This window comes from Colletotrichum phormii (assembly GCF_030913505.1).
Source record: "Colletotrichum phormii strain CBS 102054 chromosome Unknown BDP81scaffold_3, whole genome shotgun sequence".
NCBI lineage: Eukaryota > Fungi > Ascomycota > Sordariomycetes > Glomerellales > Glomerellaceae > Colletotrichum > Colletotrichum phormii.
Window position 1 is genome coordinate 1,607,210 of NW_026851445.1, and position 21,024 is coordinate 1,628,233.

Below are 21,024 nucleotides of genomic sequence, written 5' to 3' on the forward strand. Positions count from 1 at the left end.
ATGGTGAACTGTTTGGGAAGGAATCAACTCGGTGCCTGCCTTTCGACCTTACCACAGTACTTTCACGTACTTTCACAAATTCAATCCACCCAGTGCGACTGGCACTAAAGTGCAGACAGCACCTGGCGACTTCAGAAATGCAGACAATCGTCGCCTTCCCGAAGAGGTGAGAACGGAGGCTATTTGCTCGGTGTATAGCCTGGGTCCAACCAAGTCCGTAGTAACGGGCTGAACTACGGTAATCTCGGCAAGTGGCAAGATATCGAGAGGTTCTAGGACGACGCAGGATATGGCGTATTTCGATAATGGCCCAGGTAGGTCGTTCCAAACTGCAGCCTACCTGGTCAGGTAGACATACACCCGAAGCAATGTAGGGTAAGGTAAGATGTGAAGAGATATCGTCTTTCGCGAGAGATTTCTTTGTCGCTGCTCTCTCTGCTCGAACAAGAATCCGGTTTGTCAAGGCCCTTTGTTTGACAATTGACTGGGAAAGTTTCAAGACAGCAAAGAACCGAGTTTTCAACGAGTGTCACAGGAGTTCTGAAGTTGTCTGTTTCCTTGTCTGGCTCTGTTGCAGCAGTCCAGGGCAAGACCGTCTATCGATACTTGTCCTGCTGAAGTTGGGCGTGAAGTAAAGCCTTGATGAGCGCCTGAAATGACAACCATTTACGATAATGGGTGCTTGTTTTTTTAAAGGTTGCCCTGACTGGAACCTTCAGTAAGTGGCAGAGTAACAAACAAGGATGACTCAGTCTGGCTGTGGTCAGCACACGTCGTCCCAGGAAATTAAAACAAGTAAACCTGTTTGGCTGGTTTGCTACTCACTATGGCAAAAGGCTAGCTTGTTAGTCACGTATCCTCAGCCAACTTCTAAGGAACCAAGGTTGAATCAGTCTTTGCACCAATCTACCCTAATGTCATGGATGAAGTTTGCATTAGGTGGGAACACACGGTATCACGTGACACCGCTGTCAAACGGTGGCACTGGCCACTTGGCTCCTTTGAAATACTTGAGTGCACCCTTTCTAGGGTACCTTCTCTGTGTAGAGATTGAAGATGAAGTTTACGTGCGAGATCTTTGGTGAGACCTTTTAGACGACCAGAATGGCCATGTCCACATACGAGTGCACATTGGTTGAGAGTAAAGACACAGAAGTGTGAGCAAGGCAGTTATATTATATCGCACTACGCTACCACCAAATTCAACTAGACTTTACAGCAGTTCATACACAACTGCTCAGTGTCCAGCATACTGGTTCCAGCCTGTACAACAGAACACGACCTTGCCCGATGATATAGCTGACATGCATCCCATTCTTAAAGAATGCACGCCTCATCAAAAAACAGAGGGGTATCTCAGAAAAACAACGCTCCCAATAGACAGCAACGAAAACACCACGACAGCTATCCTATCCATACAAGCCAGGGCCATGAGCCCAAGCCGCAGGTCGACACAAGATCTCATAAGAAACCTTGCGCGAGGCCCAGAACCCTTATCCGCACCCCGTTGACCGGGGCTTGTGCGGATTGGTTCTGTCGACAGGTACGTCGTAGTCTCGTGCTGACACAGGAGAGAAGCCTCGCGCCGTCGCTCAAGCCCTGCGGCTTTGGCGTGGCGGTCCCAAGATGGCTCTGTTCCGGTCTCGAGTCATGGAGACTTGAGTAAGAGTGGTAGACCTTATATATCGCTAGGCCAACAGCGAATTGAGTGAGTCGGCTGGCAAACGCCTGTGCCTCGAGTGCTTGCGCAACCAAGCCGAATACCGTCACAAGGAGTGCCGCGTATATCAGGCACTGCGACTTGGACAGCCAGTCGACGAGAGAGCGGCGCTTGCATGTCAAGCTACCACCCACAACCGCCTCCGTCAGAGCGTGTACTCCGCTTAGTACAAAGACGCCAGCAGAGGGTTGGGTGACGCTTTGTGTGGAGGTGTGACGACTTTCTGACGACCTTGGCGTGGCAAGCTGGAGCTGAGCATCCGAATAAATACTGCTGGACACTCCGCTGGCAACTGCTCCATTACCATTGGCGCCATTGCTTGTCCTCGTGGTACGCGCGTAATAAGACGCCTCCTCGACGACGGTCGAGGAGCGCGAAGACGCGACGACAGCAGACGTTGGCAAACGGCCGATTACTCCGGGTAGTACGCTGACAAGTGGAGCAGCATGTACTCCCGAGAGATCGACAGCAGAGCGGGACGTGGCATGTGGCAGTGGTAGTAATTGTGGTGAGCTTGGTTGCAGGGCTGAGGTCGCAAGTCGCTGTGAGCGTACACTGCGTACTGTTGCATTGACGTCGGATAGGCTCGATTGAGACTCAGACTCGGTCTGTTTAAACGTTAGAATAAGTTTGGTTTGTGCCGTGCAAGGGATGATACGAACCATTGAAACGCTCGGTACTCTAGCACGTACTGTCACAGACGATGGACGTTGACGGTGACGGTGACGGCGATCTCCGATGCTGGGTCCTCCCAGTGCAGTTCCGCTCACCGATACTCCGCTGTTGTCTGCCAAGTAATCATCTGGCGCCGTTGGAGAGCGATCGAGGTACACTTGTTGCTGAACTGACGCCTGGCTGCTTTGAGGCGAGCCACGGCGCTGAGAGTTTGTGCTCTGGGCCCTGGTAGCAGTGCCAATGTCACTGAGCAGCGCAACATCGTCATCCAAGAAGCTTGGCTCGGGCGAGTAGAGATTGAAGTCGACGTAGTTGCTGATACGCGGGGAGGAGTCCAGGTAAGGGAGCGCCGGTGGCCGGACATCGAGCTCGTCGGGGAATGGCTTGCTGGCAACATTTTGAATGCCATCGGAGCCATCCCGGGACTGGCTGAATACCATCGAGGGAGTAATGGGAGACTGGCTTGACTCGGGAGTGAGATGTCCCGCGGGGTCGAAGAAGAAGTCGTACTCGAAAGGAGTGACATTTGCGGGCTCGTCGTCGAACTGTACGAAGGACTCCCAAGAATCTGCCACGTTGAGCATATCGAGGTCCGCGAACGAGGACTCTGTAAATAACGCGGGTGTTGAGAACGATGTGCTTGCTTGTGGTGGACTTTCTGTGGCCACGGGCGAATCCCTCTTCGACGTCTTGGCCTTCTTCGCCAACCGCGCTGGCGCGGCAGTGGCTCCCTGAGCTTGTGTGGCGGCACGCTTCTTATGGCTGGGATCGCACTTGACCTTCTTCTTCTTGCAGGCGTCGCATGCCTTGATGATGCGCATCAGATGCGCATGGTCACGCTGCTCCTTGGTTTTGCAGCCGCGGGAAGCAGAGTTTGTGACATCGCGACCATCCTTCGTCATGATCTTCATCCCAGGGAGGTGGGAGAAGTCATTGGCCAGGGGCTTTGTCGCAGAAAATGCAGCCCTCTTGGATGACTTAGAGTACACGGATTCCTGGCTGCTGGACATGGGAGTAGACGCAGAGGCCGAGCTAGGGGTAGACTGAGACCAGGACCAGTTGGAGATGACAGGGGAGACGAAGTTGGAGCTGCTGCTGGAGTTTTGCATGGGGCTAGATCCGGCGGAGGAGGTCGCGGAGCTGCTGGATTCGCTAACAACGGGGTAATACTTGAAGGTCTCTCCGGTGAGCTGGGAGAATGCAAAGAAGTCCATGGAGATGGTGGCGCGCTTCTCCTGGATGGAAGCAGAGCCGGGAAGGTAGGCGTTGACAAGGTTGTCGAGTTCTTGGGTACCCATCTCAGGGTAGAACTGCAAAGACGTGCCGAGGAAAGGCTGAGAGATGGAGAAGCCTTGGAAGGCGGCGGTAGACTGGTTTCGTATCACGCCGGACATTGCGTTGATGGTGTTGGCTACGGAAGGTATGCGGCGGAATGTAGAAGATATGGTGACGGGGGATCGGATCCCTGTAGCAACTAAGACCGGATTGTTTCCCAGGTCTGTTGAATGTTTGCTAATGAGTGTGTGTAAGTAAGTGACTGTTTGAACGGCCTCATATTATATATCAAGCTGCCTAGACTTTGCGTAAACCGAATTGAGGTAGGATGAGGAGAGGGACGTTGTTGGCGTTTATGTGAGAGTAATACAAGATACATCGTGCTGGTGAGGTGTCTAAATCCCCAGACCCCTACTGAGGAACTACTTGCTGCCTTGGGAATCGCGGCGGGACACTATTGTCGGATAGAGATAAAAGCTCACCTTGATAGGAAGCTCTTCTTCGAGGCGATTTCCAATACGAAATTGGTGTTAACCGGATGATGAATTTTGATGGGAAATTGTCTTTGGGGACGAAGCTTGCAAGAGGCAGGCAGTTTGTCAGCAACTTGGATTCCAAAGTTGGCTGATGGAGTATTGTTGGAGGGAAAAGTTGCGGGATAAGAGACGGATCAAGGGAAGTTCTCCAGCTTCGGAGTAGCTTCACTCGAGTCTGCTAATCGACGTATTTGGCTTTTCAGTATTGAAGAATTGAAAAGAGAAGTTCGAGAGGGAAGCGGGTGAGCCAGGCCGGAGTCATGGATGGTATTTCACTGCTGAGGCCACAACTGGCTGTCCATCGGTACCCCAGCAAGGCGCAGCCGGTGGTTTTGATTGAGCTCGTCGGCGAGATGAAAGCGGTTTAGCGTAATGCGGACAGTGTCTGGGGATGAGGCCAATCAGAGCTGCATACGCCGGCTTCGAGATCCACTTGTAAGCGTTTCATTGGTCTAAATGCCCCATATCTTGTGAGCCGGGCGCTAGGTTTTCGGCGAGTATACTCGTCTCTCATTGGCCAATGACGTCCAATCTGAGGTCACGTGGTCTGAGTGACTCAACCCATAGCCAATGGCGGCCGCCTGAGGCTTTAGACAATCAGTCATAATCCGTCTGAGGTCTTACTGACCTTGATTCAGAAGCTCCTGCCACAAGCAACGACGTACCCAAAAGTATCCCGTACATACCCCGTACCTGTCTTATGCACGGTGACCCCGGGAGGAAGACGTACGGATACAGATGATGCCAAAGGTTCCCCAGACGCAGCACAACATATGTACTCTTTTCACTTGGAGGCTGGCAGGATATCAATGGATCCTGTCGTGATCTTGTAAGCGGGGTGGTGCGCGGTGAACCCCACATACCACGAATCCCTTAGCTGGAAAGAGCCAAGACTCAAGAGTGCCAACTTACGCCGGGTACATGAGGCTTAGGACAGCCAGACTGGAGGAGATCAAGGTACCAATCCGTACTCCGTACAAGCTTTATTTTGCCTTCCGTTCCCGGCCGGAACCTCTCTGGGTTAAGCTTCCAAGGCACCTCTCGAGGCTTCCTGGCTTTGAACCTCTCTGGTTTGCCAATGCCACCACAGAGCGGAATCTGCCCGGCTGCTGACAAGTGTGTGTGGCTGACCTCGCCTAATTGGTCCAAGGCAACCAGGGTGTCATACCAGTTAGTACAATACGAATACAGGCTGTCCGTAATCTGCAGATGGGCCAAGCACGGTACTTTTGCTGTGTTATGGGCGCGCCGTTGTGACGCTAGTCTGGTCCTTCGGACTTGAGGGAATCCTTTCCGTTCCGTTCAGCTCTAGTCCGCAGTCAGTAATGCTGTTCACTACACAGCCAAAGTTTCATGGAGTTAGAATGAACGAGGCACAGTTAGCAAGGAAAAACCTACTTCATATACGGCTCGGCACTCGTCTCTACTTTCTGTTTCTAACGTCGATGAAGAGCACTCGTCTGAATGGATGAAATGATGAAACACAGTTCCCAGCTTGTCCATATGCTGGTCAGTCGGGACGGGAGCAATTGCGTACCTTAGGATCTGGCCCCCTTTCGCTTCTGCTCTCAACTGTCACGTTTGTCTTTCGTGTATAGTTCTACCAATGCCGTAAAGCCGCCCTAGCATACCGAAGGCCTGAGTCAAGAACCTGCCGAACCGGAATCACAACACACCTTAGCAACTGGGCATCTAGACTTGAATGGCAAGATAACCTGGCTCGCAGAATCAGGGGATTGTGCACAGCAAGTCATTGTCACCATTCATCGGTCAAACTGTGCTTGGTCTGAGACTCAGCATAGGCGGTCGACAGCTGGGAGACGTAACGGCTCGATTCGCCAACACACTTTCAAGATACTCTGCGCAAGGTCGTCATGTCATGTTACGGAACTAAAAGCTTGCAATGTTGCTACATCATGCAGTATGTCCGGCCTACACTTATATAGTCTAAAACGTTCTGGAAGACTTGAGTGTCCTTAGCATCACAGTGCTGGGCTTGAAAAACGAGGAAGGAGGTCCTCGCGGAGAGCCTTCCGAGCTTGATTAGTTGATGACGAGTAACGGCTTAATGCCGAGCTTCAGGCATGTAAGTCAACATAGGAGCACCGCCCTGGATACCTCTATAATGAATAACACGACGACAAAATATCACCAAGGCCTGTGACGTAGCGGGGAAAGTCCTGAGTGAATGGCCCCGCTTGCACAGGTCGCGAGTTCGAGTCTAGTGAAAAATCACTAGCATCGTTACACTTGAGGAATAAGCTGTAACACCTTCGCAGTGATTTTCGTAAGCCCCCCGTGAGGGGGGCTGAGCTTTTGCATTATTTTTATATTCATCAGATTCAAGTGCATGCATGAGCAGTCTGCGGCCGGAGCTGTGGTATGGAAGGAGGTACGAACATGTCGTGATGGCATCATTTTTCCAGAGGCCTCACCGTTCACCACGTGACCTCTATTCCACACTCACCGAGGCCAGTTCCCCTCCACCGACCGTATTTTCGGACGATATTCGCCCCTGCGTTCCAAGTTTCAGCAGATCGTCGATCTCTAGCTACCACACACTTCGATGCTCGTTTTGTGGCCATAGAAAAGACGAGGTCGTAGGTGTCATGCACCACTCAGGCGGATTCAACGAAGATTCGCTGTAGAAGTATTTAAAAAAACCGAGTCTCATCAAAAGGTTTTGTCTGAGCTAGCGCCGGCAACAGACAGCAAACTTGTTGATACGCAAGTCCAGTTCATGTGGCTGACCACAGACTACATACAAGGCCTAGGCAATGCGGGCAAGTCTTAGTGGCCCTGGAGAGTCGATATGACTGATGCTGTTCATGAGAAAACGCGCGGCGCAAGGTCAATCACCAGCAGAGACGAATGTTTTCACCGGGACAACGGGCAAGTGATTTAACCATCAATGGCGGACGATGAAGTTCTTATCCGTCATTCCAAGGGGTCTGCCTCATCTATAGCTTATTGGACTATACCCGCAGCCGTTCATCTTAGAGGCTGGGAGGAGTCTCCTAACCGGCTCCGATACGTTCAATTTCCGCACCCAGGGTGTTTCTGATGCAAAATCATTGCTTCGTTACCATCATGGGGAGAATCGACTCGGGACTAACGGTGCGTGGAGCACGTCGAGGTCGATCTCGAGAACCAAAGGCCTATTCAGCCGGGCCAGTATAGCGCTGTAATTCCTCGAATCAATCCAAGGTATCCGACTTTCGATCGTACTGCATCCGCGTAGCTTCATACTGGGTACTGGGCTACAATGCCGGTAGCGACAAATTCCCAAAGATATCCTCACTTTCGTAGATCAAGCGTGCGGCGCGTGCGAGATGCTTTAGACCTGTCTATGAGGAACGCGATATTGAAACCGCGTCTCAAGGGCATGGATCGAGCGAGCTCCGTGATGTCACCTGTCCGCCCGTATACTTGTTGGGATGCCTCATCATGTTGTGTTGCTGGCCTCGTCACCCGGGTCTTGTGCATCCCATCAAATCGTGAGCCTCCTTGCTCCATGGACCTCCATTTGCCCTTTGAAATCCCGGAAAAGTCTTTGGGGGCTCGCCAGCCACCACGTCAATCTCAGTGCCAGCTCTTGCCTCTGGTCTGTTGATACCTCTGCTGAGGTTCCTACTAGTAGATATGTCAAGGTTGGCCGGCAAGACTGGCTCTGGGACAGCGCCCATAGCATCTGACTTCTGTGCCGCTTTCCGGCCCCTTGTTGCTGGGGTTTCTAACCGGGTCGCTTTGGTAGGCCTTGTGACTGCTGCTTGTTGAACGCCGTCGGACGTCTTAGACAACGAGGAGCCGGCATCAGAATGAATCCCAGCAGTAACCGGGGCTTCTCTCTGAGGAGTTGCAGTCGCGGCCGAACTTTCGAGGGGTACGCGAGGTGGTCTTCTGTTGAACGAGCCAATGATTTCCTTACTTTTCACAGTCCTTCGGCCGAGAGATGCTAACCGCGGGCCTGGATTGATGTTTATCTCTTCTATGTCGTTTTGCCGGTCCGGGCTTCGTCGAGTGTTTCGTTTCCTTAGTGTCCGCGCTGGCGGCAAGGAGTCTCTGGATGATCGAAGATCTTCCTCGTCGAAGATATCGGGCTGAGCAAGACCCTTAGCCTTAGCCATCTCGTCGGATTGATTGTGGCCCTTCACCCTATCAACCCTGACATCTGCCTCCGGAGCAGGTTCTGCGTAGCTGCCGTCCGTCGGATGCCCTGGTGAACTTTCGACAGGCAAAACAGACGGTGCTGTAAGACTAGCAGGTTCCGAAGGATCAACGTCTGTCGTGGTCTGTCCGCTTGACGGGCTTGGCCCAGTCGTGGGTGAGCTCAATTGTCTTCCTTTGTTCTTCGCGGTGGCCTTCTTAGAGACCATCATCAGACCGCGCTTTTCTCTCGTCTTGATGCGGAGTTTGGTTTTTGGTTCTTCTGGATCTGTAGCCTCATTGTTTCGCACCGAAGGCCTTTCTGGCGCCGGCACTGCTGGTATCGAAGAGGTGCTTCCATTCTCCGGGAGATATTCGCGAATTCCGGGCGCCTTCCTCTTTGCCGTTGCTGGAGCACGAGGTCGCGCAGGTTCGGGAATGGCGTCCTTGTCAGGCTGAGCATCGGTCGCGTGAGTAGCAGCTTTTTGTATGCTGTCTTGCGACTTCCCAGTGTCCTTTCTTCGGTCTATTTGCTTTGGGGCTTCGACGTGTTTCTCAGGTTGATGACTGCTAGGGCCCAGCACTTCTCTAGGTTCTTCGATGATTTCCACGTCCCTTTCCACTGATCTGTCTCTATGGACATGCGCGCTTGGTCTCTTGAAGGGCCTTTGGCCTAGCGAGGCTTCTTTTGCTGGCGCACTGGTGTTACTTGTGGCTGGAATCTCCGACACGTCTGTGATCGAGGCTGTGGCATTTCTCGCTGGTACTGCGGCATTGTCGGTCAAATCAACGACTGCAGAAGGCTCTGGCCTAGAGGGTCTGACGCTTTTGCTTGGAACAACTGGGCGAGGTGGTGCCTCCACAGAGGGAGCAACGCTTCTTGGTGTCGGTGCTGGCTGACTCCGTACTGGGGCGCTGGCTGACCAAGATGATAGATTGAGGGTTGCTCCAAACAGATTTTGGGCATAGCCTGACTTGCTGGGCGGCGATACATCTCTCTTCCTCCTCTTGGCGGGTCTTTGAGTGTCGTCCTGGGGGCTTAAAGATTGCTGAGCTGCTATTCGATCTTCATATGGCGATGTTTTTGGGATCACGGCCCTTCCCTGTGGCCCGCGAGGAGTCGTGAAGACGTCAGATAATTGGCGTTGCCGGTATTGGGCTTGGGGGTGCTGGACTAAAGGCCCTGTGGGTGGATGGGGCTGGTTTGCAGTGTTGGCAGCAGAGCGAGCATGTCGCTGTTCAACCTCCTTGGCTCTCTTGTCGAGGAGCTCAGTCAAATCTTGGCCCTTGCTACCGATACACTCGGCGACTTGGACTATGACGGCTCCGCGCTCCAAGTTGAATTCTTCGCCTTCCCCGAAGTCGAAGTCTTCCCGCCAGTGCATATCGCCGATGAAATTTCCTCTTTCATCGTAGACCATAATACGCTTGTTGAACGTATGAAACTTGAGGCGACCATCCTGCCATCTTTTTTGTTTTCGTTTCAGATCGTGGGTGAAGAGGCATAAATGTTCCAACACGGGGGCGACAATCGGGAGTCCAGAGCCCATCTGGCTGTTCTGGTTGCCACTACGGCTGGCGAGAGGCATTGTGATCAAGACGATAGCCGCGGCCAAAAGCAATGAGCCGCATGCTGCCTGTTGAAAGTGTAGAGTTTAGATGGCGATATGCATGCCGTGCCTACCCAACGACGCAGGTAGAGGTGAAGCCTGGTGGACGCGACTAAGTTTGGCGCGTGTAAAGGACCACGTGAGACGCCAAGTCACATGATGGGCACTTCCGGTGCAGTTGGTCCGGCCAGCCCCTTCCTTGCACTTTACCTAGGTAGGTGCCTCCTCCCTTACAAGTACCTGAGCTGCTGAGGTAAGGGGAAGCGAGCACTAGGCTGCAGCTTGAAGGAATGTTCCTGAACAATAAGTGCTTGATGCACTCCGCTCATACCGTAATGAAGGAGTGAAAAAGTTGACGATTTCAAATGGAATTGATCTATTGAGCAGAGAGCGCCTGGGTAAAATTGACGTGATGTCGTCTGTCAGGGCCCCGGTACGTGGGGTGGGTGTGGTAGGTTCGGACGGTGCCCGCGGCTTCCCTCCCTGTTTTCAGGGTTTGATGGGATCTTCCTGGTTCACTACGAATATTATGTATGAAATATCTAGCGACGCGTTCAGCACGCGTAAACATTGAACGAAGGGCCCAGGCAGTTCAACCAACACGATACATTTCTCGATCTCGTGGCCAGCTACTTGGTGTGAGAAGGTAACCTGATAGACTACTGCAAGCCTGCAACATGGGAAAGTCAAGGGACGAACAAGAATTCACATGTGTTATTCCCCTCAACATGGGTTGCCAATGGCCCGCCCCTCTTCCTGCGAAGTATTCGTACTTTGCCCGACGGATACCTACCTATCTTACCTTTCGCCCCTAGGTATCTGCTGAGGTATCTACCATCTCATGGCGGGGCAGATCAGGTACCGTCAGGTCCCGTCTGAACGCCAAGCGGGCTGGGTGACTGGGAATGGGCCTTGGCTGTCCTGTTGTGGTGGAAGCCGAGTGGGCTGAACCAGTGCCGGCAGCCGATCATAGCTTCAGTACCTCGCTGTACTTTAGCTACCACAGGGTCACGACCAAGTGACCGACTTCGAAGGACTCAAGTCTCACCGCCTGAGGGGCTTGGTTGCCTGCTGGTTCGCACCAAGGATTCATCATGACCGCCCGGGTTTGTGTTCCACGGGGCATAGGCCAGACCATCTGTGCCTATGGTTCGTTCGATTGATCAAAAAGATGAGAATCTCCTGGTCTTGTCCAAGGCAATCGCGGCACGGCACGCCACAACCAACCTCAGCCAATCCCAGCCGGTTGGCAGTGACTCGATGTTATTCGGCTTGGGGCTGCTCTGCCATGTCTTCGGTCTTGTTCCTTGTTTCAGTCCCCGGACAGCGACACGAGGCTGGTTCTAAAGATACCTAACTAACTACCCTGAGGTAAGGTAGCAGTGAGTGCTGTACAGAGTACCCGGCAATGACACATAGCTAAGGTAAAGAATCCATCGACACGAATAACAGCATGATATCTGTCCACTCCACAATGGCCGAGCTTCGTCTTGCGCATCCTGGGCTCTTCTATATGCTGACCCGGTTGGCTGGGCTGCCCGTTTGTGCCAAAAAAGATTGGCGTCGTAATTAATCCCGGCCCCCAAATTGCTCTGTTCCCCTCCTTGAAGTGCCAAAAACTATTCTTTCCCCGTACAGAGTATTCGTTCGTAACTTTCTCCGCTTCTACGCCCTCCCGTCCAGCGTCGGGTCTAGCCAGTCACCAGTCCAAAGGTAACCAACCCTCCACATCCCGCCTTCACGCAACCGCTACTTCAGCTAATCTCACTAGGTAGCTAGACACAGCCTTATTCGAGGCTCTTCACCCAAGTATCTACCTACTTTACCTATCAGTGCTACCTACCTCACATAGGTAGGCAGGAGCATCCCGAGAACACGGCTCGTCGGCAAGCTTGAGCCGTTGCTACTCGTCTGCCCACCGCCGCTCTCCTTCTTTACTCCTCTCAACAATCCAAACCCTCCTCTATTTCTCGACCAGCGCTGCGACATAACCTCGCCAAACGCTGCCATCAGGTCCCGGCCAATCCCTCCTTGCCATACTTCATCACTTGGTCTACGGTGGAAAAGTGTAAACATTCGCCCATCCGTCGCTCCACTTGCGCCTCGCCGGGTGTAGCACCGCACTATCACTTGTCCCCGAGATCGGAATAGTTGCTGCCTGCGAGCGAACTGCTCATCCTCAGTATGCAGTCCATGCAGAGACAATTCGGCAAGCTCATGAACAAGGGCCCCGGGGACAATGCCAAAATTGCTGCCGTCTTACACGACTACGAAGATGCAGACAAACTGCTGGTCAAGGTACCCAATTCCCACAGACCTTAGCCTGACGAGGTCTTCGTGTGTATTTGTGAGAATCTTGACTCATGGGCCCCGCGGTGCTAGATTATCGAGAACACCAAGACCCTCCGTGAAGCATGGGTCACCATGGCCACTAGCCAGTGGGCTATGGTGAAGGAGTACGAGGGCTTGTACGACCCAATTGTTGGTGCCTCGGAGGGACATGGCCGCCCCAGCGTCACGACTCCCCAAATGCAGCTCGATCGCACCTTCAAGCTTAGCGGCGCCTACTCCGATCTCAAGGACGAACTGATCGAAGAAGTGACGGCCATCGACAAGCAGGTCATTGGCCCTGCCACCGAGGCCCATGAATACATTCAGCCCCTTCGCAAGACTATCAAGCAGCGGGAGAACAAGAGATTAGACTATGAGAAGGCCCAGGAAAAGGTCAAGAAGCTCCAGAAGAAGCCTGGCAAGACGCCCAAGGAAGACGCTGCCCTGTCAAAGGCTGAGTTCGAAATGACTTGCGCATCCGAGGTAAGTACTCTATCAACCAGGTCTGAGTTCCTGCATTTGACAAACTTTGGTCGCAGGAGTTCGAAGTTGCCGATAGTCACATCAGGGAAGCTCTACCTCCGATCATTGAGGCTATCTTCACACTGATTCCTCATATTCTAGCCTCTCACGTGACGATCCAAAACAGACTTCTCGGGCTGTATTACACTGTGCTTCACAACTATTGCGAAGATCACGACTTCCCTTCTCCTCCACCCCCAATGGAGAGCGTAATATCAACCTGGGCAGCATCTTTCGTACCCATTCAAAAGGAGGTCGAGGCTATCAGTTGCATAGCGCATGGCAAGAATTGGAGGCAACCAGTAAGGGTAGGGGACGATGGGCAGGGCAGAAAGTCATCGACATCGTCAGCGCCATCACGCCAAGGCTTTACACGGACGCCTTCTGGCATCAACGAAGGCACGACACCGACCCCTAGCACGATGCGAATACCCTCAAACAACGGAGGAAGCCGTCCAACTATGGCCCGGGATCCTTCTCCTCAGCCCAGCCCGCAGTCGAGTAGTACGAATGTCTCGCGGTCTCAGCTCGGACTACCAACCGATTTCACAACAGCCACGTCTCTTGGGCAGACCCAGGGCTCCCCCAACGTGTCGCCGTCCTACTCACGTTCCCAGTCTGAATATTTTGGTCACCAATCGGGGCTCATCCCGGGGCAGGGGAGTCTGGCAGCGAAGAAGAAACCGCCGCCGCCGCCGCCAGCCAAGCGCTTCAAAGCGCCCGAAGAGTTTGTCGTTGCGCAGTATGACTTTGCTGGGGGGAATGGGGATCTGAGCTTCAACGAGGGAGACATAATCAAAATCGTAAAAAAGACGGACACTGATCAGGATTGGTGGGTAGGAGAAATAGGCGGCGTACGGGGCAGTTTTCCTGCCAACTATTGTAAGGCTGCTTGATGCGCGAGGGCAAGTTCATACTTGCCACGTATCTTGGGCGAATAATGCTGGGTAAATTTATTGTTCAGACATTGAGCAAAAACGGTCATGACGCGTTTCTTCAAAAGTGACAATTGGACAGCAGTAAGGTAGAAGTAATATCTTGATCATTTTGCCCTTCCTCCCATTCTAGTCTATATCCGCCATACTCTCTGCCTAGTCTTGAGCGAAGGGGACAAAACAGAAGAGGAGTGAAGAAAGTAACGCCGATGCGAAGATAAGCCCGCTCGAATCTAATCCCGTAACGAGTGTGATAAACGCCGCAATCTATGCAATGACAGATGGCTGCCTCGGCTTCAGATGAATCATCCACCTGGAAACACCAAACTGTTCTTTTTTTCCCCAATCCTAAATAAGAAAATCAAGCTTTGCTGTAATAACCAGAGGGTATCATAACCATGAACGATCGTCTTGACCTTGCCGACTCCATTTCGTTTCCTTTTTTTGTGTGTCTTGTCTTCCTCCCCTTGCCATCTACTGTCGTCATACTGAGATGATGTGGCCCCAGGTTGGACCACGCCACCCATCTCCAACGCCGACAAGCACTGGCATCATAGTTTTGCCACCATTTTCAGAAAACTTGCGGACCCGCTTCCACCGCCGGCGAAGTTGCTCCCTCCCGGCGGATACGGTCTTCCTCGGCCCGCAATACTCGGGCAATCTCATCATTGCGACCCCGATCGAGGTATCCGCCCTGCCCCAGTCCTCCTTCCAGATCCATCGGCGTCACGGGTCCCGGGCTTCCCAGTGGCAAAAGTCTCGGTGAGATGGGCTTGTGCACGCCAGTGCTTCCGATATGGTGTAGGCTCGTCAAGGGTACCCCATTCAAGGTAATAGTGGAGCTGGGAACCGCCGCAGTGCCTTGACTGGGTGAACTTCCAAGCACTTCGCTCGCCGCGATTCTCGCCTGGGCAATCATGTCTCGTTGGTATTGTTGGAGTTTACGGCGAACTTCCGAGTCTTGTCGTGAAGATGACTTGAAGGCCTCGCGCGTAGGAATGTGACCCTCTGATCTTGTTGACGATACACGGCTCGGAGGCCCGGGAGGCCCTATGCGGCCGTCTTGGCTGCTGTTCTGTTCGTAGTTCGAAGGGTAGTACTTGCCCATTGGCAAGGATGTATCGTGAACGCCGCTAGGGAGGTACGAAGTAACAGGTGTGTTGACGCTGGATGGTCCTGAGACGTCGACAGCGCTCATGGGAGAGAGGTGGATTGATGGCGCCATGGCTGCAGGTCGTGAAGCGCCACGGAGGTCGGCTTGAAAGGAGGAATCGACGGTGAGAGAAGAGGCCTTATGCTTAGGCAGTCGACCTTCGGTTCTGGTGGATTGAGGGCGAGAGGTAGAACCCTTGCTATCTTCGTGGAACGAAAAGTAACCACTTTGAGGCAGTGTTAGCACAAGACACTGATGTTTCAATGTCGAAACGAAGTGATACGAGAAATAGCTAGGTAGAAGCTAAGGTGGATGGACAGAAAGTGCAAAGAATAGAGAGTAAATGTTGGCTTGTTCGGGAAGGACGTTGAGGTGGTGGCGGGACGGGAAACTATCACTTACCCAGGGACGTCGCCACGGGCTGACAAAGGATCGGGAGGTGTGGGCGTGCAGGCAGGAGCCGAGTTTATCTTTCGAAGAGTACTAGTCGTGGGCGACAGGTCAAGGGGAATAGAGCGAGTTCGATTGTATCGTGCAGATTGAAGAGAAGATAGGTCGAGAAGGCATGGTGCGGATGATTCGCCTATTAAGAAGAGCCCCAAAGGCAGATTAGTCTCGAGGTATCCTCTTGAGAACCTAAGCAAGGAACATGGATGCGTAAAATTCCGATCAAGCGTCTTGGGCCAAAAAGAATAAAAAAATAACTGCGTAAGAGGAAGGAAATTACACTATGGGCATGACGCAACGGTAAGGGTCCCTTGTGGCCATGCGAGACGGGAACGAACTTTCTGGGAGAGGATGGGAAAAGGGCTTAGGGCCGGGGGTGACCCCGTCGATAGCAGAAATGAGAGTGAATGATGACGATGTTCTGCCATTTGGCGGGCAGGGTCCGTCCCGGCCGAGTGAACCAAGGCCGCCGCTTAGCAGACCAGTCCCTAAACAGTAACCCAGCGTTCCCAGCCCCTCCGGCGCCTCCCCACCCACCTCAGCCTGGAAGCATCGCAATCCCATTACTTCACCACGTCAGTTCCGCTCCTCACTCTCCGAGGGGCGCGGACCAGACCGAACACAGTGAAGGGACCTCATGCTGACACCGACGGAGCGTTTGGTGCGTCCAGAAGACAACGCGGTGGCGCGCCATCCCCACTCTCCAATGTCCCAAAGACACCACCTGATTCCAGCGGCGCAGCCCAAAGGTATGGAAACGTCAGGCATGGAAGGCCTTGGGCCTTTTTGCACACAATGCCATAGTTCTCAGGGCTTTGGTGTGAATGTGGTGATCCCGTCTCTGGTCATGCTGGAGTGAGCGAGCGAGCGAACGAACGAACGCAAGGTAAGCACTACCAGGACCTCACCCACACAACACACGCAACCATCAGGAGCGTAACATAGTGGTGGACTTTGAGAAGTCGGTGACTCGGTGTTGCGTTGCGTTGAGGTGAGGTAACTGATGAGGGGCATTGGCCACTCATTGCTCATCGGAGTCCATCCCGCCTACACATCATGGAGGCCATTTCTCCTCTTCTCCGTCTCCCTCCTCTTGACTGGTCCAGACTGCAGACTGTAGGTACTCCTGCCTCTGGCCCGACATATAGAGGGGTTTGCTCTCATCTCGGCAGTTATGGCAACTCCAAGTACAGCAGAACGTGAGGAAATCCAAGACAAACTAGTCTCAAGGACCAACTGTGAGCCATGCTACGGTGCATTGCGCCGTCGTCATTTGACCCTAGCCAACTAGCTTTCCTGACTCGTTGACACAAGTCTGGGGACCTCAGCGCTAAATCGGCTCACTGAAGCACTGGGCAATGGGCGCCAACGTCCGTCCTTGTCGGAGCCGACGTTGCGGTGGCATTGACGGCCGGGTGCAGGTACTGGAGTGCATGACAGAAAACAGAGGCCGATGGCTCAACCGAAATTAACGACAGAGGAACAGAACAACCCACAGCCCCAGATGCGACATTCAAAGGGCAGAAAAATAGCAGACACCTGGGGCAAGCCTGCAATTGTGAACTGAAAACGCATGGAATAGGCGGGGAAAGGGTCCAAAGCTGAGGTTGGAGATAAATCAAAAGTGGGAAACAGGTAAATAGCATAGAACAACGGCCTGACATATAATAAACAGTTGAAATATACCTTTGGGGGAGCACAAGTCGGGGGCCGTTGGCATCTTGACCCCATCTTGTCCTGACTTTGGAATTTCGTGCGCTGGAGTATTGAGCCCGGACATGAGCAGGTCGTCGGCGTCGGAGCGAGATCCTGTCGAGACCACCGATATATCTGAAGAGTTGGACAAGGTTCTTCCAGTCATTGCAGGTCGGGATCGCGCCCGCAAGTACGCTGGCGGTTTGAATGATCGACCCAAACTCGCCATGGTTGATTCCTCCTTTACGATGTCGATGATTTCTGATGCCTGTGACAAATATTGTTCATGCCATGTGCCGTGCCGTGTCCCTTGTCGTATAAGGTACTGGCCGCAGATACTGCTTACAACCAAAGATAGGAGGAAAATGGAAGCTCGACGGGGCTTGAGTAGATGAGTTTGAGGCCCTTGTGGGTGCCGGCGTCTGCGTCTTCGTCTTTCGTCTCGAATGAGATGTACGTGCGGTCGTTTGCTTGGCCAGCCTCCCTCGGTTTGAATTATTTGCTGGCGGGCGTTTGGGCTCCAAGGCTCTCTCTTTAACTGCACGTCGCCAGACGGGCGCAGGATCAGACCAGAGAAAGCGGGTAATTTGGTGGGTATGTGAGGCCTGTGTGGAGGTGGATATCATGTAAGAGCAAGGGCATGCGTGTGCGGTGAGGGAGACAGTAGTCGCTTTCTCGTCCCCTCCCTCCGTGTTGCAGGTGATGGTTGCGGCCTGACAGGGAGGGGCCCTCTTGCAATTGCGGAATGAATGGCTGCGATGTGCTTGGACTTGTGCCTCTGGCGTATCTTTTGTCCACGGCCGTGGTGAGTGGTAGTCGCTGTTGCTGGCTTTGAGTTGTTTCGTGTAGAAATGGCCAAGGTCAGTCGGCGCAGTCGTTCCGATGTTGTAGTTGATGAAGGAAGGACAGTAACGGATTTAAAGGCAGCCGCTATTATTAGAGTGTAATGCTTCGCTGCTTGGAGGCGTTCATTCAGGGCCCGGCTTTGGTTCAGAAACCGGCTGGGACTCGTGTTGGGCAGACTGCAGGGTCCTCTGTGTTTGAGCACGGAAGAGATGATCTTTCTGCAAAGGGTCAACAGAAATGGATTGCATCGAAGGATCAACGAAGAAGGCGCGTGGAAGGGTGTTGGTGTCTGGCTCCTGGGTGTAGGACTCTGTATCTCACATCTCATAAGGGTATCCGTAATGGTGGGTGGGTTTTGGTGGGATGGTGCGAGATGCGGAGGCCGACCAAACGGAATGAGGGAGGCAAGGGGGGAACGGTTTCGAGGGTCTTCCGTTGCTAGCTTATTAAGGGCCCGTTGACTGTTGGCCGTTGATCCAGGTACCTTATCTTGCCTTGGCCGTTGACCGTATTAGAGGGGTCCAACACCGTCCGACCCGAGTGCCGTAAAACAAGTACGTACCTCGATAAAGCTTTGGAACCTGGAAGGTGGAAGGGAACGTATTCGGGTGCCTTGGGTGCTTGGGTATGATGGAATGAGTGGCATCTTTTGATTGTCAGTCTTCCATTAACTGGATACCGTAACTAATGGTCATTTTGTCTTACAGTCGTTCTGTTGTTTGACCGTGCCATCTATGTGTATTGTCAATTTGAGCATCCATACGCGTTCTACATCCTTCACAGTTCTCTCTCCCTTCTTCTTCTGTCCAAGATCGGGCAGGCACCGTCTTTCCGCAAGGTGCCTTGGTAAAGTTACCTCTCACCTGCCTTGAATTGAAGTATGTACGTACTCATTGAATCAGACCCATCACGGTATCCGTGCGGCATTGTACATCCGCTTGGCAATTACGATGCGAATGCTAAGATAGAGGGCCACAGGGCCTTCCCGTGATAAGATCTCACGTGGTAGCTCCTTCAAAAGTAAAAGTATCTACGGACACTGCGATTTAAGGTTCCTAATTGAGCAAGTGCGAGTTACCGTAACCCTCTGACCTTCTATCCACAATCCAAAAGGTGGATTCAGCTAAGCCGTCTTATTGAGGTTGGCCATAGTCACCACCTAACCTACACTATCTTGACTTACATCAGGAGCCAAATCATCCAGCTAGCATGGAACTGCTGCCGTCGATCTCTCCCGTCGATCGCCGCCGGTTTTCTAAGCCTGACGAGAACTACATCAAGGCCGCGGGCACGTCTAGTCGAACAAGCCCTCAGACATACGAACAGCTTGGACTCCATGACCTGTCCTATCCTATCTCGTGGCCCGCACTATTCGATCCGGACAATCTCGCACATCCTTGCTCAGGTGCACTTTGAGGCTCCTATGTTGGTGTATGAGTGCCGTCAGAGTAACGACACAGCCATGGTATGCTAACCAGTTACGTCGGACTCCAGATGATACAAAGAGGAGAAGAAGGTCGTTCTTATCAATACCGATACCCATAGCTTAGAGCCTGTGGCTGCGTGAGCAGGCGAGTGGCAATATCACGTATGTCCATAGAGGTAAGAGTATTCTCCTGGTGGTCTATAACGGTGGCTACTGATTCAGACCGTTTCCATCTGCCATCCGTCCTTAGCTACTTGCGGTATCTGAAAAACGATCAAAGTACTTCTCCAGCCCAGCAATGTCATCGGAAAGGATTCGACTGTGCCACTATGCCACTTGAGGCACTTCTGGTGACGACCCACGCCAGACTGAGAGACAGCCGACGTTCGGCTCAATCGGTTCAACGCACCCGCACTGGCTAGCCGGAGTATGCGGGACAGGAACCGACCGACGTCCAGAGACCTCGTTCAGCAGTTGTCTCTTTTACCCCTCATACTTTCTCCTCCACTTGCCGCAGTACGGATAGAGTCGTGTACGGAGTACTTGTCTCCCCTACCGTCTACGAACCCTCCGCCTTCAGGCTTTCGGTCCTAGCCGATGAAACCTCCGCATCGTCGGGCGTTTATGACTCTTGACTCTGTCCCGCTGTTACCACAGGCGGGGCCCACGTTGGGAGAGGCAGGGAGCAGAGGCTGTCGTGTTAGTGTACATAACACTAGAGGAGGACCAGAGGCGGAGGGTCTTGGGATGCCCACTGGATTCATCCATGATCCAATCACCCAATGCATGTCCGGGGCTTGATCTCCGAGGCTTTGAATCGGAAGCAGCAAAAACAGTGCTGATCTTGCCGCCGATCGCTACTGTCTTCTCAAGTTTCAACAGCCGCAGGGCTGCATGTGCTTTTTAATGGGTCGACTTTTGCCCAAGGTTGGAAGCGTGTGAAAGGATACAGCGGATGCTGGGCGCCGCGAAACGGCGAGTCCTGCCGGCTCACTCTCATGCCCTGGGTCTCCCGGCCTTGGTCGATACTGAAGTCTCACTTTGCCGACTGCCGCCTTCGCTGTCGTCGGTCGCTCTGACTTTACAACAGGGAACGTCAAAGCGCACTGACTTCCCCGGGTCTTCTGTCGCTTACATCCCGTTTGCGGCTCTCCGAAGGTGGGATGAAGATCAAGCCTCAATGATGTCCGCCAACAAGTGCTCTGTTCGTTCTATATCTGACAAAGACACAGACCTCATTCCGCTGGTATTTGCGGCCCAAATCTCCAGTTTCCGAAGCGTCAAGACGCGAGGACCTCTCCGGGGCAATGGGCGTGCTCAAGATTGTTTGGCCGAATTTTTTCCTGAGGCGCGCTACCCCTCGCCAAGTCGTAGAGATAGCCAGCGACGAGCGGACTGTCAGGGTTCGCCACAGACACTACGTCACAGCGCAGCAGAGGCACGACGTTGCTTAGGTAGTGCCTGCGGGGTTGGAAAACATTAACCCTGGACCCCTTGCTTTTCCCATGTAGGACTTTTGAGGCGCCAGGCCTGGCGGTGCCTGGCAGTCAGTCATGCCGTCCACTGTATCCATTTGGTCCAAAGAGCGGCAGAACGGCTCTAGTACGCTAGATTTCAGGAGGAACACCTCCGGGCTATGCATTGCTGGATGGGGAGAGCGTTTTCATGCACCCACCGCACGGTACAGCACTCGGCTCAAGGGTTCCT

General features: G+C 53.1%; 4 protein-coding genes across 4 annotated transcripts; 1 reads left to right on the plus strand and 3 right to left on the minus strand.

The window, feature by feature from the left end:
* Nucleotides 1–1,273: 1,273 nt before the first annotated feature.
* BDP81DRAFT_130150 (uncharacterized protein) lies at nucleotides 1,274–4,097 on the minus strand. Its single transcript, XM_060581730.1, has 2 exons — nucleotides 2,383–4,097; nucleotides 1,274–2,328 (listed from the first exon to the last, which is right to left on the minus strand). Exons 1-2 carry the CDS (start codon nucleotides 3,787–3,789, stop codon nucleotides 1,462–1,464), a joined length of 2,274 nt encoding a protein of 757 aa, XP_060449859.1. The 5' UTR covers nucleotides 3,790–4,097; the 3' UTR covers nucleotides 1,274–1,461.
* Nucleotides 4,098–9,025: 4,928 nt separating this feature from the next.
* Nucleotides 9,026–9,941, minus strand: BDP81DRAFT_458093 (uncharacterized protein; the record flags this gene model as incomplete). The annotated part of the gene is made up of 2 exons (XM_060593369.1): nucleotides 9,026–9,118; nucleotides 9,261–9,941. 2 exons carry the CDS (start codon nucleotides 9,939–9,941, stop codon nucleotides 9,026–9,028), a joined length of 774 nt encoding a protein of 257 aa, XP_060449860.1.
* A 2,445-nt stretch (nucleotides 9,942–12,386) lies between these two features.
* BDP81DRAFT_446188 (SH3 domain-containing protein) lies at nucleotides 12,387–13,711 on the plus strand (the record flags this gene model as incomplete). The annotated part of the gene is made up of 2 exons (XM_060592036.1): nucleotides 12,387–12,776; nucleotides 12,833–13,711. The coding sequence occupies 2 exons, from the start codon at nucleotides 12,387–12,389 to the stop codon at nucleotides 13,709–13,711; spliced, it is 1,269 nt and encodes a 422-aa protein (XP_060449861.1).
* Nucleotides 13,712–14,016: 305 nt separating this feature from the next.
* BDP81DRAFT_130202 (uncharacterized protein) lies at nucleotides 14,017–17,470 on the minus strand. The gene is made up of 3 exons (XM_060581731.1): nucleotides 17,037–17,470; nucleotides 15,306–15,486; nucleotides 14,017–15,129 (listed from the first exon to the last, which is right to left on the minus strand). Exons 1-3 carry the CDS (start codon nucleotides 17,272–17,274, stop codon nucleotides 14,322–14,324), a joined length of 1,227 nt encoding a protein of 408 aa, XP_060449862.1. The 5' UTR covers nucleotides 17,275–17,470; the 3' UTR covers nucleotides 14,017–14,321.
* Nucleotides 17,471–21,024: the final 3,554 nt, after the last annotated feature.